At 41.9% G+C, this 16,333-nt stretch overlaps 1 protein-coding gene across 1 annotated transcript in view; it reads right to left on the reverse strand.

The window, feature by feature from the left end:
* GRM4 (glutamate metabotropic receptor 4) overlaps nt 1–16,333 on the reverse strand; it is a 297,558-nt gene that overhangs the window by 86,248 nt on the left and 194,977 nt on the right. Inside the window, exons 4-5 of the mRNA XM_028734059.2 lie at nt 11,209–11,344; nt 3,017–3,171 (exon numbers count right to left, since the gene is read on the reverse strand). Coding sequence (XP_028589892.1) covers nt 3,017–3,171; nt 11,209–11,344 — 291 coding nt within the window. The remainder of the gene's footprint in view (nt 1–3,016; nt 3,172–11,208; nt 11,345–16,333) is intronic.

A 16,333-nucleotide genomic window follows, 5' to 3' on the forward strand; every position in this document is an offset into this window, starting at 1 on the left:
AAACTTCAGTATCTGTGGATTTGGGGCACAATTATGGATCAAGTTTAAATATTGTTTAATAGTCTTTTAATTTGGTCCCTTCGCTTTCCTGTCCTCCTCTTTAGCCTGCCATTCCTTCATTGACCAATATGAACTTACAATAGAGTTTTACTGAATATTAAGCTAGCTGAAATTTCTTGTAGAATAATTTGTTGTTGTTGTTGTTTGTGTTTAATGAGCCCCTCCTGGAGGAGTTTATTGCTACCCTAGAGATTCCCAGTTTTGCTACCCACAAAAAGCATGGAGAATCTGAGATCATGTTCACTTAGTACTCTAGATACACCCATTTTCTTGACAAGCAAAGAACATATTTATTCTTGGTGTATAGACAGTGGTTAGAAGCTGGCTGACATGAGAAGCAAAGAGGAAATACCTTGGTCTGAAGAAAAAAATACTGCTGAAGGTCAGCAAGAGAATTTCAGCAAGTTGTTAAGGCACTATGAAATGTATATCAGGTACATCCATCTTTCACAAAAGTTAGATGCTTGCTAAATATTTAGATTATGCAAGGTAAGAAAATAACACAGGAAGGAACTATGGGAATGAGGTAATTGAATGGGCCAGAATGCAACAATGACACGACACAGTTAAGGATGCACACGTCTATTTCTGGCCTGTGACATTTTTTCTTATTTTACTCCTAATTATAGTCAATCCTGTTTCTACATTAATCTACATTTTTTTAAAAAAAAATCATATTGGTATCCATATATAAAAGTGTACTGTACTTGCATGACAACATTTGGAGAAATATAAGATTTCATGGATTTTAATACTTCCAATCTCTGCATTAGGCCAAGGGTTACAAATTGGGTTATTTTGCACAGGAATTTTAAAAGATCTAATTCATCGACCACCCCTATTTGAAGCAACTTCATAATGGATAAGAGTTTACTGAGAACATAACCCATTTGACCCATTTGTTATAATGAGGTTCACATAGGCGAATTTATCTGTGGGTTGTGTCCATTGACAAATTCAGCATCAATGAAGATATCCAAGTGATATTTGAACTCCTTGTAGTAGAAGGAACTGACCTTTGAAGAAACTTCAAGGGGAAAATGCTCAAGGTGTTATAAAGGATACCAGGAAAAACATGACCATTTCTAAAGCATCAATATATACCCCAAACACCCAACTGAAGAGTATAATTTTCAGTAGATGCATGCCATGACTGCTTTCAATTAAGCATGCATTAAAAGGAAGAAGGAAAATGCTACTCCAGGTGAAGGAAACATTTAAAGAGACCTAGAAAAGTCCTTGCAATAATTAGTGGCAGGACAGGGCTGGGAAAGAGAAAGCAGACTGATGTTTAGTAATGGTTTGGGCATATTGGCCAAAGAGCTATGAGAAGCTCTCTCCTGAAATTGTGACCCATTTATCTAAGTGCTGGGATGGGAGCCTCACCTGCAGATCTAGCCCTGAGAGCATCCTGCAAAATTGAAAAGAGAAAATGCATCTGCATGAAAAATGCATAGTGGCATTGGGACATTGAGGATCAAAGTTTTCAATAAACAGTTAATTTAAAGAAGAAGAAAAAAGTAATGCAACAAGGGGCATTCTATCCTGCTTTTCTTCCATTGCAGAACTCAAAGCACCATAAATGGTGTTCCCAGCTGTCACTCATCCAGACATTGAGCAGACTCAAACATGCTGAGCTTCAGCAGGTGGTTCCATTGTGTATGCAGGCATATATGTATTTGAAAATGTATATACTGCCCATTGCCAAAGGGCTACAGGATGGTATACTGCATAAAAACAACATAAGATCCATACAGCACAAGAATGTAAAAAATATATATTTCAGCACTTCTAATAATCAAATCGGCATTGTCAGACTAGTCATAAAGAAATACAATTTTAAAAAAATCCTTCCAGTAGCACCTTAGAGACCAACTAAGTTTGTTATCGGTATGAGCTTTCGTGTGCATGCACACTTCTTCAGATACACTGCATGCACACGAAAGCTTATACCAATAACAAACTTAGTTGGTCTCTAAGGTGCTACTGGAAGGATTTTTTATTATTATTTTGTTTCGACTACGGCAGACCAACACGGCTACCTACCTGTAACTATAAATAAATACAATCACAGTCTCCATCATCTGAACCTGCAGGAAGAGGTGTGCCATCACCTGTTTCCTAAAAGAAAACACTGATGTGGCTAGACACACTTCCATGGGGCCCTTCATTTTGCATGAGGACCACCAACTGGCCTCACTGACCTTTCTCTTGGTCTCACCACTTTCACAGGTACTGAGAGAAGGCCTTCTCATTGGCTGCTCCCAGATAGTGGAATTCCTTTCCATGGGAAGCTAGACTGCTCTCCTCCCTGCTATTGATTCACCAGCAGGCAACTATTTCTTTGTTTAGGACTTTGACCACTAACTGGCTGTTGCAGCAGAGTCTTCTAATCACAGGTGCTGCATATTGTCTTCTCCTCTTCTTGTGTCTTCAAATGGTTTCTAAGCTATTTGGATTCAGTGTTGCTTTTAATATGGTGGGTGGGTGTGTACATGTACTGATTTTAAGCTGAATCTGTTTTTAATGCCTACCACCTTGGGCCCTGCAGGGGGAGGAAGATGGGATGTAAACAATAAATAAATAAACAAATTAATGTGGACATTTGCACTCTCAAAGCCTCACACATAGGCTTTCATGCAGCCAGGACACCATGCAATCAGGAGTTCTGATTGCATGAAAGCTGATCATGAATATTCTTTGACTGTGTGGATGTCCAGGTGACATGTGCACCTGTCCAGGTCCATGGTGCACCTGATTCCAGAGATGGAACCAGCCAGGCAACACCATTCCTTGGGAAATGTATGGAGCACCCTTCAGATGATTAGCACATGAAGGAGCTTCTAACAGGAGAAAACAACAACTGCACAGTTCACGCACAACAATGGCAAATGTCTTTCTGCACCAACCCTGAGAAGCAACCATCTGACATTGTTGAGCAAACTGCTAAACATACCTCTAACAGATGCCCTCTTGGGCAAGATGGTGACGGTTCCTTCAGCCACCTCTTCTAGATCTCTCACGGGGGCAATTTTGGAACCCCAGCTGTCAGAGCCAATCCAGATGAAGTGTCCAGTCTGATTGGCCCTCTTTGCTGCCATCAACACATTCCTGAAGAGAGAAGAGCAAAGCACCAGTTCATAGAATCACCTTTGCCTTTGTGTTTAGGTTAATGCACGCCTCACAATGAAAGGGCGGGAGTGCAGTGACCACACTAAATACACTGCATTCACTGGCTTTATGTGCCCAATCACACCCAAAGGTTGTGCATCCAACTGCCGATTACTACTGCATAACATATATTTGTTACATTCACTCATCCTTAGAGCTTCAGTTAAATGTGGATCCAAACACAGATTCTGTATTATTAAGTTTTAACTGGCCATCTCATTTCTTGTCTCTCTTCAAAACAAACCTAGAATAATCTATTCAGCCCATTCCTCATAAACTAGAAGTGCAGTAGTTCCCACCTGACAGACCTAAATTACATAACTTTAGGTGCCAGGTGAAAACACTCCTTTTATCCCAGGCATTTGGCTAGTTAAACAATGTATGGCCTTTTAAAATGGGGGGGGGGTATTGACTTGTTTATCATGTTATGTCTTTTGTGTTTTTATACTGTAAACTGCCCTGTGATCCTTAAATAAAAGGCAGTATATAATATTAATAAATAATAAATAAAATAAAATTAGCTGGGTTGCTGAAAAAAAACACTTGTGGGAAACCAGGAGTGGGATTTAGGAGCTTGGTTCTGGTACAAATTCCTGGGCTGATCATGTATTCAGAGGCACCTTATTCCTTAACTCTGGGGGGGGAAAGGGAGGATAAGGAATTTAGCATGACCCACAGAAGTGCAAGAGAAGGGATGGAGAGAGATGGAGACCCTGCCTTAAGATCAGTCAGAGGGAGCTTAGTCCCTCAGGAATACAACAAATAAAGCAACAAATGTTACTTCTGTAATCAAGGCTGATTGATGTTCTACAATGTTTAATTTGATCAGTTACCGGTTCTTAGATTTCTTTCTTTCTTTATTGAAGTGCATGTATGATTTCATAAGATTACTTCAACAGCACTGAATGTGACAGCTTATAATGCTATTGTTTTCAAATTAAATAAGCAGATGTAAAAATGAACCTGAGAAATAAATGAGCAGTATTCTGAGAGCCTTGAGCTGCATTACTCACCTACCCACACTTCTGAGTCCCTGGCCTTAGGTTAAAAAGAAGAAGAAAAGCAGAAGGCTATGAATGAAGAGGATGGGACTGAAATTGGTGGTGACTGTATAGCACCTGAGCTAGTAAAGGAGCAAAACAAAGAAAAGGGTGTTCGGCGGATCAATGGAGACTTTGTCAATAGCAAGGTTGATTAAAAAACAATTAAGGGAGTAGTGACAGCAAGACTTGAATGACAGACATGCCAGAGCCCTAAGGGAAAGTGAAGTATTTTTGGAATGCAGGGGGAGGGGAAATAAATTGAATCAGACAAGGGGAAAGAGCAAATGTGGTAGTGATCTGGATAAAAGAAAGAGAGAGATTCATGGCAGTTATTGTGCACTGAGCCTAGCTCCAATTGAGCTCCAGCTCTTCTTACTACACCATCAATTATTTCTATTACAGCAGCACCTCAAAAAACCATTGTATTGTGTTGTGACACTTAATAAAAGCTATTCATTGGCCTGATGAACCTACAGTGTGTGGGTGGGAGAGAGAATAGAGGCAAGGAAGTGGACTGGAATCGCTCAAGGTCACCTAGTAGGTCAGTGTTGCAGTCGAAAACTGAAATGGTCAAGTGTAAGGCAGGCCTTCTAACACCAAGTCACAAAACTGTTGGGCAGATTAGATGGAAAAACATTTGAAAGGTCATAAGAAAAGTCTCCAAGTCTAGATCAATGGCCCACCTAGTCCAGAATCCTGTTCTCACAGTGACCTGTGTGGGGCAAGCAGGACCTGCACATTTCTGAGGTTTCCAGCAACTGGAATTAAGAAGCATTACTCATCCAGCCATGAAGGTGCAGGTTATCATGGCAAGTAACCATTATCTTATCCTTCATGAATTTGTCAAATCCTCTTTTAAAGTCATCCACATTGGTGGCCATCGCTGCCTCCAGTGGATGTGAGCTTCATAGCTTAACTACATGCTTGTTGGAGAAGTACTTTCTTTTATCTGACCTAAAACTTCCAATATTCAGCTTAGTGTTCATAGAATAATAGACTCTATAAGAGTTGGAAGGGACCCCCGAGGGGCATCTAGTCCAACCCCCTGCAATGCAGGAATCTTAGCTAAAGCATCCATGACAGGTGGCCTTCCAACCTCTGCTTAAAAACCTCCAAGGAAGAAGAGACCACCACCTCTCGTGGGAGTCTGTTCCACTGCCGAACAGCTCCTACTGTCATAAAGTTTTTTCGAATGTTTAGTCGGAATCTCCTTTCTTGCAACTTGAAGCCATTGGTTTGAGTCCTGCCCTCCAGAGCAGGAGAAAACAAGCATGCTCCCTCCTCCACGTGACAGCCCTTAAGATATTTGAAGATGGCTATCATATCTTCTCTCAGTCTTTTCTTTCCCAGGCTAAACATACCCAGCTCCTTCAAGCGCTCCTCATAAGGCTTAGTTTCCAGACCCTTGATCATCTTGGTTGCCCTCCTCTGCACACGTTCCAGCTTGTCAACATCCTTCTTAAATTGTGGTGCCCAGAACTGGACACAATATTCCAAGTGCGGTCTAAAGCAGAGATGAAGAAAAATCTTTATCCACTTTCTCCATGCCATGCATAATTCTGGAAACTTCCATCATGTTACCTATTACCTGCCTTTTCTCTGTAGGTAAGTTACATGTATATTTTGAATGTATTTTTCTCTGAAGAGGCACATTCCTAGATGTATTTTATTGCAAAATATGAGTTTCAAAATGCAGTTGGTGCATTTTTTTCTCTGACTGTGTTGCAAAATTCCATTTCAGGGAACTGTTGGTCAGGTCAGATTCTCACTAAAATTGAAGAGGATCAAATTTGAGGAGAGTGCTGAGAATGCTCTCATGTTGCGCTTGTGGGTTTCTCTTAGGCATCTGCCTGACCACTGCGAGAACAGGAAGCTGGACTAGATGGGCCAGGGGGTCTGATCCAGCAGGGCTCTTCTTAAATTTGTCAAGCATCCCTAAACCCAGCACATAACAGCTGCCAAGATGAGACAGTGATTTTGCCAGCATTAAAGTAGAGTTCAATGGGTTGCTCAGATGAAAGTCTCACAGAGTTGAGCAGCCTGGATATGTTCCACCAGTCATTCCCCAAACCCTCGCTCCCTCTCTCAGCTTGTATAAATCAGCACATCTCCACTAAAGACAATGGATCAGAGCTGCAGACAAAAGAAAACACTATTTTTCAGTGCTTTACACCTCTGGGTTTTTTTATTGAACTGAATTTTTATCCCACCATTCCTCCAAGGAGCTTGGTGTGTGTGTGTGTGTGTGTGTGTGTGTGTGTGTGTGTGTGTACGTGTACATGTTCCTCTTTTTTATCTTCACAGCACCGTGCAAAGTAGGTTGGGCTGAGAAAGAGATTGACTCAGGACCACACACTGAGCTTCTCAGCTATGGGAAAATTTGAATATGAGGGAAACAGCAGTGACAGAAATACTTGAGATGCTTTACATCACACAAGAACAAAGCTGTACTAACAAAAGAGTTGCGTCTACAGGCCAGGTGATCTGAGAAGGGTGAACCATTTTCAAGGTTCTGGAGAGGGGTCACCTTCAGTCAGTCAATATTTTGTGGGAGAGATTCAAGTGCATACTGGAAATTGGTTGTTGTTGTTGTTTAGTCGTTTAGTCGTGTCCGACTCTTCGTGACCCCATGGACCAGAGCACGCCAGGCACTTCTGTCTTCCACCGCCGACCGCAGTCTGGTCAGGCTCATGTTGGTAGCTTCGAGAACACTGTCCAACCATCTCGTCCTCTGTCGTCCCCTTCTCCTTGTGCCCTCCATCTTTCCCAACATCAGGGTCTTTTCCAGGGAGTCTTCTCTTCTCATGAGGTGGCCAAAGTATTGGAGCCTCAACTTCACGATCTGTCCTTCCAGTGAGCACTCAGGTCTGATTTCCTTAAGAATGGATGCGTTTGATCTTCTTGCAGTCCATGGGACTCTCAAGAGTCTCCTCCAGCACCATAATTCAAAAGCATCAATTCTTCGGCGATCAGCCTTCTTTATGGTCCAGCTCTCACTTCCATACATCACTACTGGGAAAACCATGGCTTTAACTATACGGACCTTTGTTGGTAAGGTGATGTCTCTACTTTTTAAGATGTTGTCTAGATTTGCCATCCCCTTTCTCCCAAAATTTAGGTTTCCACAATTAAAGTGAACTAAAGTGCTCTGTTGCTCTACTGCAATGAAACCACATTCTATATTTGCAGATAGGAAAGTGATGGGGAAAGGCACTCAGAAGTGTGAGGTGAACAAATGATTAACGGGAAGACATATAAACTGTGCCAGAGAATCAGAACAATCACTCCATTTTAAAAAAAAGTCTAACCTCCATGTGTAAGCTTTGTGCTAGCAGATCAGGCTGAATGTTCAATAAACAAATCATCTGGAGGAGCCTGGGATCTCTCACACATGAAGAGCGTTAACTCACTTTGTTTTGTGGCATAATATTGCCTTCTTTGGGCTGTGTGTGCTCTGCATGCATATTTTAATCTCCTTCACCTTTTTCTGGCAACAGGTGTGATGTGAGCCCAGAGAAGAGGAATCAAGAAAGGCAAGAAGATAGAATCATAGAATTGCATAGTTGGAAGAGACCCTGAGGATCATCTAATCCAATGTCCTGTGATGCAGGAATACACAGCTGTCCCATATGGGGATGGAACCTGCAACCTGGGTATTATCACCACCAGGCTCTAACCAGCTGAGCTACCCAGAAGATCATGAAGACTCCAAATTTTCTCCCTAGCCCATATTTCACCCACAAATTACTTCATTGCTTTTAGCACTACAGCTTCAAAAAGTGAGGACTCCTGTCTGAATCTGAAGGGATGAACCCACAAAAACAATGCCGGCCTCCACTATGCTGGGCCAGGAGCACTGGGGCGAGAGCCAGTGTGGTGTAGTGGTTAAGAGCGGTAGTCTCGTAATCTGGTGAACCGGGTTCGCGTCTCTGCTCCTCCACATGCAGCTGCTGGGTGACCTTAGGCTAGTCACACTTCTCTGAAGTCTCTCAGCCTCACTCACCTCGCAGAGTGTTTGTTGTGGGGGAGGAAGGGAAAGGAGAATGTTAGCCGCTTTGAGACTCCTTCGGGTAGTGATAAAGCAGGATATCAAATCCAAACTCTTCTTCTTTCTTTAATTTAGAGGAAATTAGCAATGTGGACCACCACCTCTTGGTGGCCCTATCGGACAGCTGTTTCACCTTTGTTTGCAGCTGCATTATTTAGCCCTATGAGAATGAAGGAAGCCTTGAAAAGCAAGCATGAAAATCAATATGAGATGGAAAGTTTATGCAGGCTGAAGAATCGTGAAAGCTCTGATGATCTGCACCTGGTGGTATCCAGAAAACACACACTTGCAAACACACACACACACACACAGAGAGAGAGAGAGAGAGAGAGAGAGAGAGAGAGAGAGAGAGATTGAGAGAGAGAGAGCTTTCATGACTCAAGAAACCATCATATGGCTAAGTCCCAAGAGAGGCATCTGGCTCAGCAGTAAACCTCAGCCTATCACTGCATGAAAAATACAGAATTTCCAGATGTGTATAAGCTACTGCCAACAGGGTGCAATTCTCCAGCTTACAGACTGTTTTCAGATAGGTAAATGTTTACAAATCCCTGTTTAATGGTGCTTGCCATTTACACTGCGAGGCAAATCTCTGATTTTGCTGGGAGTAAACGAGTGTAACTGTCTGGGTTTCAGACATATCTATTAGCCAGCTTCCCAGGAACTTAGATTGTTTGCATATTTGATGTAAACTGATTGAAAATGTCAGTTTACTCACATTTGCATAATGTTTGCTGATTAATAAATTAGACACTTGCAAAATCAGGTGTAACTCAGTGCAAATTGCTAGGCTCAAAAATATCAAATCAAAACAGAAGTATTGTGTACTCTTAGGTTTTTCTTGCGCTTCATTAACAGTTCCACTTATTCTGTTGGAATGGACCATATTCTGACTTCCAGCGACTAATCAGAACACATCAACTTTACTTTTGTACGACTGCAGGAAGTTTCCATGGAATCAGGCATTATAATCTCTTACAAAAATAAGAATTTTGGTGGTAATTATAAAATGGAGGAGTTTCAATATTATATTTTTTTGAACTGTGATTTTTTAAAGTAAAAATAACCAGAACTTTTAACATTTTCACAGATGCAATCAGGCTATATTTGACAAAGTTTTTTGCTATTATTAAATGTTGTAATGTGTATTAAACAGAAAGAACAATTATAACGGATAAAAATTAAAAGATAAAAACAAACTATAAAATAGGCATGTTGAATGAGTAGCTGCAAAATCAGGCTATTTAAACTTAAAATAACAGCAGTTTTACATCTGAGAGGGAATGATTTATAACAGCTGTATCAAAAGACAAGAGTAAGAAGACTTGGGTTTTATTTTATCAGAAACTTGAATTCTAATGGGAAGCCCATTATCAAGTTCCAAGCCATTTTGAAATATCTTACAGTATCATAAATGATACAAGAGCTGGATCTTGCATGGAATCCATGTTTTCCTTCTTCAAATTTGATCTCATTAGTCCACCCATGCAGTGGCATGGGGGGTGCAGGGGGGCCGGTCGCACCGGGCGCAACATCTGGGGGGGCGCTAATCTAACTAATCTAGTGGAAGAGACTCGAGTGCTAAAATCCACGTGTTAGGGGGCACAAATTACTTGCCTTGCCCCAGGTGCTGACAACCCACGCTACGCCACTGCACCCATGCATGCAATTGCATTTGCAGTTGAAGATCAAATACACTTGTTCCTGTCCATACCTGTAGGTGTTCCTTTTCTCTTTGTCCCTGCCTCCCAAATTATTGATTTGAATGCATTAAGTTTCCACAAACGGGGCGTGCATGCAGGAATCTATAATTTTGTTTTAATTAAAATTATTTTAAAAGCAAATTCACCTAAAATAATGCAAATTTCAAATATTATTTTAGCTAAGAAATGGGTTTTCTTTGAGCGCATCACACTAGTATATGCATGTCTGTACTTGGCTGGAAAAGAGCATTGCAAAATTCAGAGAAGTGCAAATTTCAAAGGATGGCTATATTTCAGTTTGCATATTATATCAGATATTGTGAATTGGATAGACTCTCCTTTGAATGTGATCTTAATCAAATTTTTGCTCTTTCCCTACTACCAAGTGTCTGAGATGGGTGCACTTACTAATTTTTGTTTGTAAGGGAAGCTATTCCTTTTACATTAAAAAAAATCTGCACTAATTTATTTAAAAGTACAAAGGCTGTACTTTAAAAAACCAGCAGCAATGTACAACTGTTAGCTATGCTGCCACCCTGTCTTTTTGTACTTACAAGAAAGCAAAGCTCAGAATAGCATAGGTGTAGGTACCTGGGAAGGCTGCAGAATGTAGACCGCTGGAGAGCAGATTTGTAAAATGAAAGGACAGTCACTGAACCTTCAACAACCCCAGAAGAAAGGTAAATGCAACAAAAGCCCTGTACCCCACCCACGAGGATTTCACGAAAAGTTTCTCTTCCCTTTGATCATTTTCAATGTGATTTCTTTTCTTTTTAGTTGATGGAGAATGGTTGGGGCGAAAAAACTAAAACTGTCCAACACAGCAATAGCTTATTTCACCTCTATCTATCTGTATTATACTAAGCTACTGGACAGGTAGGCATATTGAGGACCTGGAGAGGATGCAGAAGTGGGATGCAAATTTGGAGGGCACAGTGACCCAGATACAGTGTCCACTTTGTTCATTAACAACAAGGACACTCATTCTTTATTAAAGTGTTGCGTACTCATTCTTTGTGAAGAACACTCATGTTCTGTGACACATCAGGAGAGAGTAACAAAGGAACATGTATTTGGAGCATTTTGCCTTCTTCTCTTGTCCTTCCCCTTCTCTCCCCACCCACACGCTCTCTTTCTCTCTCCTTCCCACACAGACCCTCAAACCAGACCATGACCTTCTTACTTGATATCATCTTCATTAGCAAAAATGATGACGGCTCGGGCATGGGATGTTTCCAAGAGGCGCCGAATGATCTTATCAAACTCTCCTGCCTTGGGCTCCCGGGGGATCTTGACTGATTGTGCCACACACACACTCCCTGTAGTTGGGGAAAAAATTGGCATCATTAGAGAAGCCTTGAAATGGAAAAATTACCAAGCAATCCAAAGCCTGGGCCTCCTTTGCTACAGCCCAGATGGGTGGTCTAAAGGAAGCCACCCAGGGCACATCCTGCCATAGCCCATGCTGATGACCTTTCCATGTCAGTAGATGTAACTCAAATATAGGAGGAGATATGAGTGATGGACCTTGATGAACATGCATGTGTGAGCAAGCCCCAAGATGATTACATAAGACATGCAGCTAATGCCAAATTTCACCTGCGATTAAATGCCTGGATGCAACCATGAAAACTACATAGAATGACATGAATGGAAACCTAAAAGGCTGCACATCAGGTTCTTCTCCCATAGTAATGGCCTATAATTGCTCTGGAGTTTCATTCAGACTTGAATTATTTTACACACGCAGGTGCATCATCTGATTTTTCTAACCTTGATTACTGCACTACTGACAAAATGCCTGTAGGTAAAGAATGGGCAGGTTAGTTCAAATCAATATGTGTAATTCACTCTCTTCCTTTTAATGCCCTCTTAGAGTTGCCAGGTCACAACGATGCAGAGACAGTAGAAGCCATAATTGGCAGAATTCAACTTCTCTGGAAATCTAAACATTACAGTAGCCTTTATAGTATACCATCACCATCACCCCCTCACATGAATCACATTTAGTGGTATTACCATGGACGCACACCCCAACATCATCCCTGTGGTTGTGTGGCTCCTTGGCCCCACTGCTGATGCCTACATCTTAAGCATGGATATATGCAGAAGAAAGCTGATGAGTGCAGATCTCCATTTTCATAGGCTTTCTGCACAAGCTGGAACCCCAGGCATGCAGGGTTCCAATCCATGCAGAAAGCATATGCACATAAATGACTGTGCACATAGGTTTTCCCTGCAGAGTTCCACAAGTACCTAATGCATGCATAAGAACACAATAAGAACTCTGCTGGATCAGTATCCTGTTCTCACAATGGCCAGCCAGATACCTAAAAGCAGGACCTGAGAGCAACAGCACTTGTGGTTCTTAGCTACTGATATTCCATTGCCTCTGACAGTGGGGATAGAACATTGCCATTGTGGCTTGATGATAACCTTATCTTCCATGAATACCGTATGTCTAATCCTCTTTAAAAGCCAAAAAAAACCCCAGCAACTATGCATTGTATGAAGAAGTACTTTCTTTTGTCTGTTCTGAGGCTTCCAATCTTCAGCTTCATCGGATGTCTCCATGCATGTCAAGCATACAGCCAAGGACCCCTTTCTAAACACAATGCCTCTGCATGCAATGAAGGGGGCTTAGCACATTTTGGATATAGCAATGCTATGTCCCTTTGGCTCCTTGGGCCCCCACTTTCATTTCCTCGCCTCCTCTGCGCTTTCTGTGCAAACCTCATTCTCCTTGCATTCCTTCGCATTCCTGATTCTCAGTCCATCGCCTACTAGGCATACCTTCTTCAACCACCATGTCTCCAGGCTGCCCAGCACATATCCAGCCCGCCACCTGTTAGCCTGCACCATTATTCCCTAGTAGTAACATTTATTTTATCTAAATGAAAGTGGGGACTGTCCTGCCAAGACATACTGCTTACCTTGCTTGTTAACAAGTGCACCCATGTGCTTAGAAAATGTGTGTGTGTGTGTGTGTGTGTGTGTGTGTGTGTGTGTGTGCGTGCAAGAACAGGATAATGGTTTAGTTTTCAGAGAGGCAGATTAAATGCCCAAGTGGACTCACTTGAATACAGTTCTTACTACATGACATTTTTTTTAAAAAAGAAATCAATTTATAAGGAGATTCATATGGATAGATCCTAGGTTGCATTCCTACGCTTACTCATAATGGGGTATGTTTAGAATAAACACGATCCAGGCAGTTGATCTTAGAGCAGATTCATCTTGGAAGACTGTGAGACTCCTGCAGATATGCAATCCAGATTCATACTCATGGGAAGTTGCTTTATACCAAATTAGAACGTTCATCCATGTGGCTCCTGCATTGGGATAGAGCTGCAGAACAGCCCTCCCAGCACTGCTTTTGCTACAGCTTAGCTGGATGGGGAAGGGCAAGGCAGTGGCAAATTGGGCTGTGGCTGCACAAACACACTGACACAGCAAGCCAGTCAACTCTGACTGGCAGCAGCTCACTGGGATTTTGGAAAGGAGTCTTTTCCAGCTCTGGCTGGAGATACCAGGTTTAAAACTTTCTGCATGTCCTCTGCCACTGAGCTACACTCCTTCCTCATCAAGTATTAAGCATAACTCTCCTGTCTTACTGTTCTTTGTGGATCTTTGTGTAGCTTAGTATTATAAGATGTGAGCTAATTGTGGGAACAAAACGGTAGCATGCTACATACCCAGTTTTTATATTACTGGTGGAAAAATCCGTAGTAAAAAGTTTTAGTTATCCTCCTCTAAGTATCTGTTTCCCCTTTGGAGGTGGGATGTTGCAAAATTCATTGCCAGCTTTACTGCACTTTTTCCTGGATCAATTTGACCTTTGGGCTGCAGCAATGAGAACCTCTAAACCTGACCGCTCCTGAGGGTTCTGTAGAAGCAGCTAATTAAAAACAATTTCTGAAAATCAAGACAGAAAACTGAAAGGATAGCTGGATGCAAAACTGCTCTGGCTTGCTGAGACTTAACCCTCAACATCTGTTTGCTCCGGCCTTTGCAAAAATACCAGCCGCTCTTGCTCTGTGCGAACTTTTGCAGTGGCCAATCAGATGAAAAGGAAGCAAATATATGAGACAGGAGATGATGAAATGTCTCAGGACCTTCTGGATATAATTGATAGTCTCAATTTGCATAGGAAATGACAGGGCTGCTGCTCATATGCCACAAAAGAATCCCTATTTATGCAAAGGTCAGAATAATTAGCATAGGGTTGCTGTTCCAGAGGCCTGCCCCCACAGTACAATTTACCTGTAGAAAGGGAGCCTTTCTTTCTGTGAGGAAAAGATTGAGAAAGAATAGAAGGAAATAATAGCTAGTCCTCCTAGCAAAAGGCTCTGTGTATAAATTGGTCTGTAGGCCTTATCAGTAACCTTATTAGTTGCTGCTGATGCCAAGGAGACCAGCAGCCACACACCAGAGCTTTATTTCTAAAAAGAAAATAAAGAGTGGTACTGCAGATCAAATTTGCCAGCAAGTAGTAGTCTCAGGATTGCAGACCATCCTCAATTTTCAGACTTGGAAGTGGAACTTCTATATATATGGAACAGTATTCTTATCTTTAAGAACGTTTTATATATGCCAGTGCTATATCTTGGCTTTTCAGAACAAGTTCCAGGGCTAAACCTTGGCTTAGATGAAATCCTGCTTATAGTAAAACTGAAAATATGAGACCAGATCAATGGAATCATAGAGCTGGACGAGATGGTTGGACAGTGTTCTCGAAGCTACCAACATGAGTTTGACCAATCTGCGGGAGGCAGTAGAAGACAGGAGTGCCTGGCATGCTCTGGTCCATGGGGTCATGAAGAGTTGGACACGACTAAACGACTAAACAAGAGCTGGAACCCCCTGTCCAACCCCCTGTACTGTAGGAATCTTTTGCCCAGAGTAGAGCTCAATCCTATGACCCTGATACTACCGACTGAGCTGTCCCAAGAAAAATATCCCGTCTTGCCCTGTTGCTGTGGGCTGACATCTATGACTTGCCAGAAAGCAGCCACTACTGCAGAGATATGAATGGAAAGGGGTCTTCCAGTCTTGGAAGTGGTCCTGGAGAAATCCATCACCAGAGAGTGAGAGACTGCAATGGATTCCTGAAGAAACTGAAAGGAAGGAGCTTCAGCCACATAGCTCACATGCTCATGGTTGGACAGCATTTCTTTACACAAGGAACCTCAACCATTTGGGGCCCAGGAAATCTAAGAACTCTCATGGGCACCACTTTGCACAGAGGAAGACTGGTGATGCTCAGAACACACCCCACTAACTAAAACCAGACAACATAAACAAGTAAGAGCAGGCATCCCATAAAAAAGGCAACCTGCTCAACCAAACAATCTTCAGAAAACCCTCATTAAAATTAAAGAGGGGCAGGGAGCTGTTTGGAGCAAAAAGGGGGCTTTTGGTGGTTCTATAGTGTCCAGAGTCACCATGTTGGGAGCCCCAGATTTACATTTTCACAAATGTCCCTCTTTTTCAATAATAAGAATAATAAAGCATTTGGGACTCCCACTTTCCAACCTCTCATTCAGCTCAAGGGAATCAGCCTCACTGGGTCATTTTGCCCTACACACCATCCACAGTGAATATCCTGATTACTCATCCCATATTTTGACATTTCAGAGCTACAACTTCAGGATGATGAAGCCACCATCTCAGTCCTTTTATCCAAACATCATTTGCACAAATAAACACAAAAAAAGAAATAAATCTTGTTAGCAAAACTGACAGCAAATGAGTGGGGAGATGGTTTCTCTATGGCAGGAAGAACCCCTAGAGGTAAGAGGTTAATGGAGAGCAGCTCATGAATAACCATGAGCAATAACTATTTATAAGGCAAACACAAGGTCCAAACTCTGGGATATTTTAATTATTTTGGAATAGTGAAAGCTAAATTAGGGACAATGAGTAGGGAAAGGCAGCAGCCCATCATCAAGGAGGCATCTGCTCCTTCCCAGTTTTATCACACAATAGCCAATTGTTTGAAATGACAATTGCAAGGAGATCAGTTGTCACAGAGCTTGATTAGCATCTTGTCCTAGTAAACATCAATGGAGGCAATCCAAACTTATCAAATAATGACACTTGCAAAGAGGCAGTTATGGAAAGACAAGCTCATCACATGCAAGTTCCTTATGCGCTGCTAATGGCTGCATGCTTATGATTAGGAATGTCAGAGGAATCCGTTGAAAACAGACTGCTCCGTAGATTTACACCTGCCCTTTCAACCCCCATTGCAGCTCTTACTATGGATGCTTTTCGCCTTAGTTCTCTGCAGCAAATGATATTTTTAC

This window comes from Podarcis muralis, chromosome 5, assembly GCF_964188315.1.
Source record: "Podarcis muralis chromosome 5, rPodMur119.hap1.1, whole genome shotgun sequence".
Classification (NCBI taxonomy): domain Eukaryota; kingdom Metazoa; phylum Chordata; class Lepidosauria; order Squamata; family Lacertidae; genus Podarcis; species Podarcis muralis.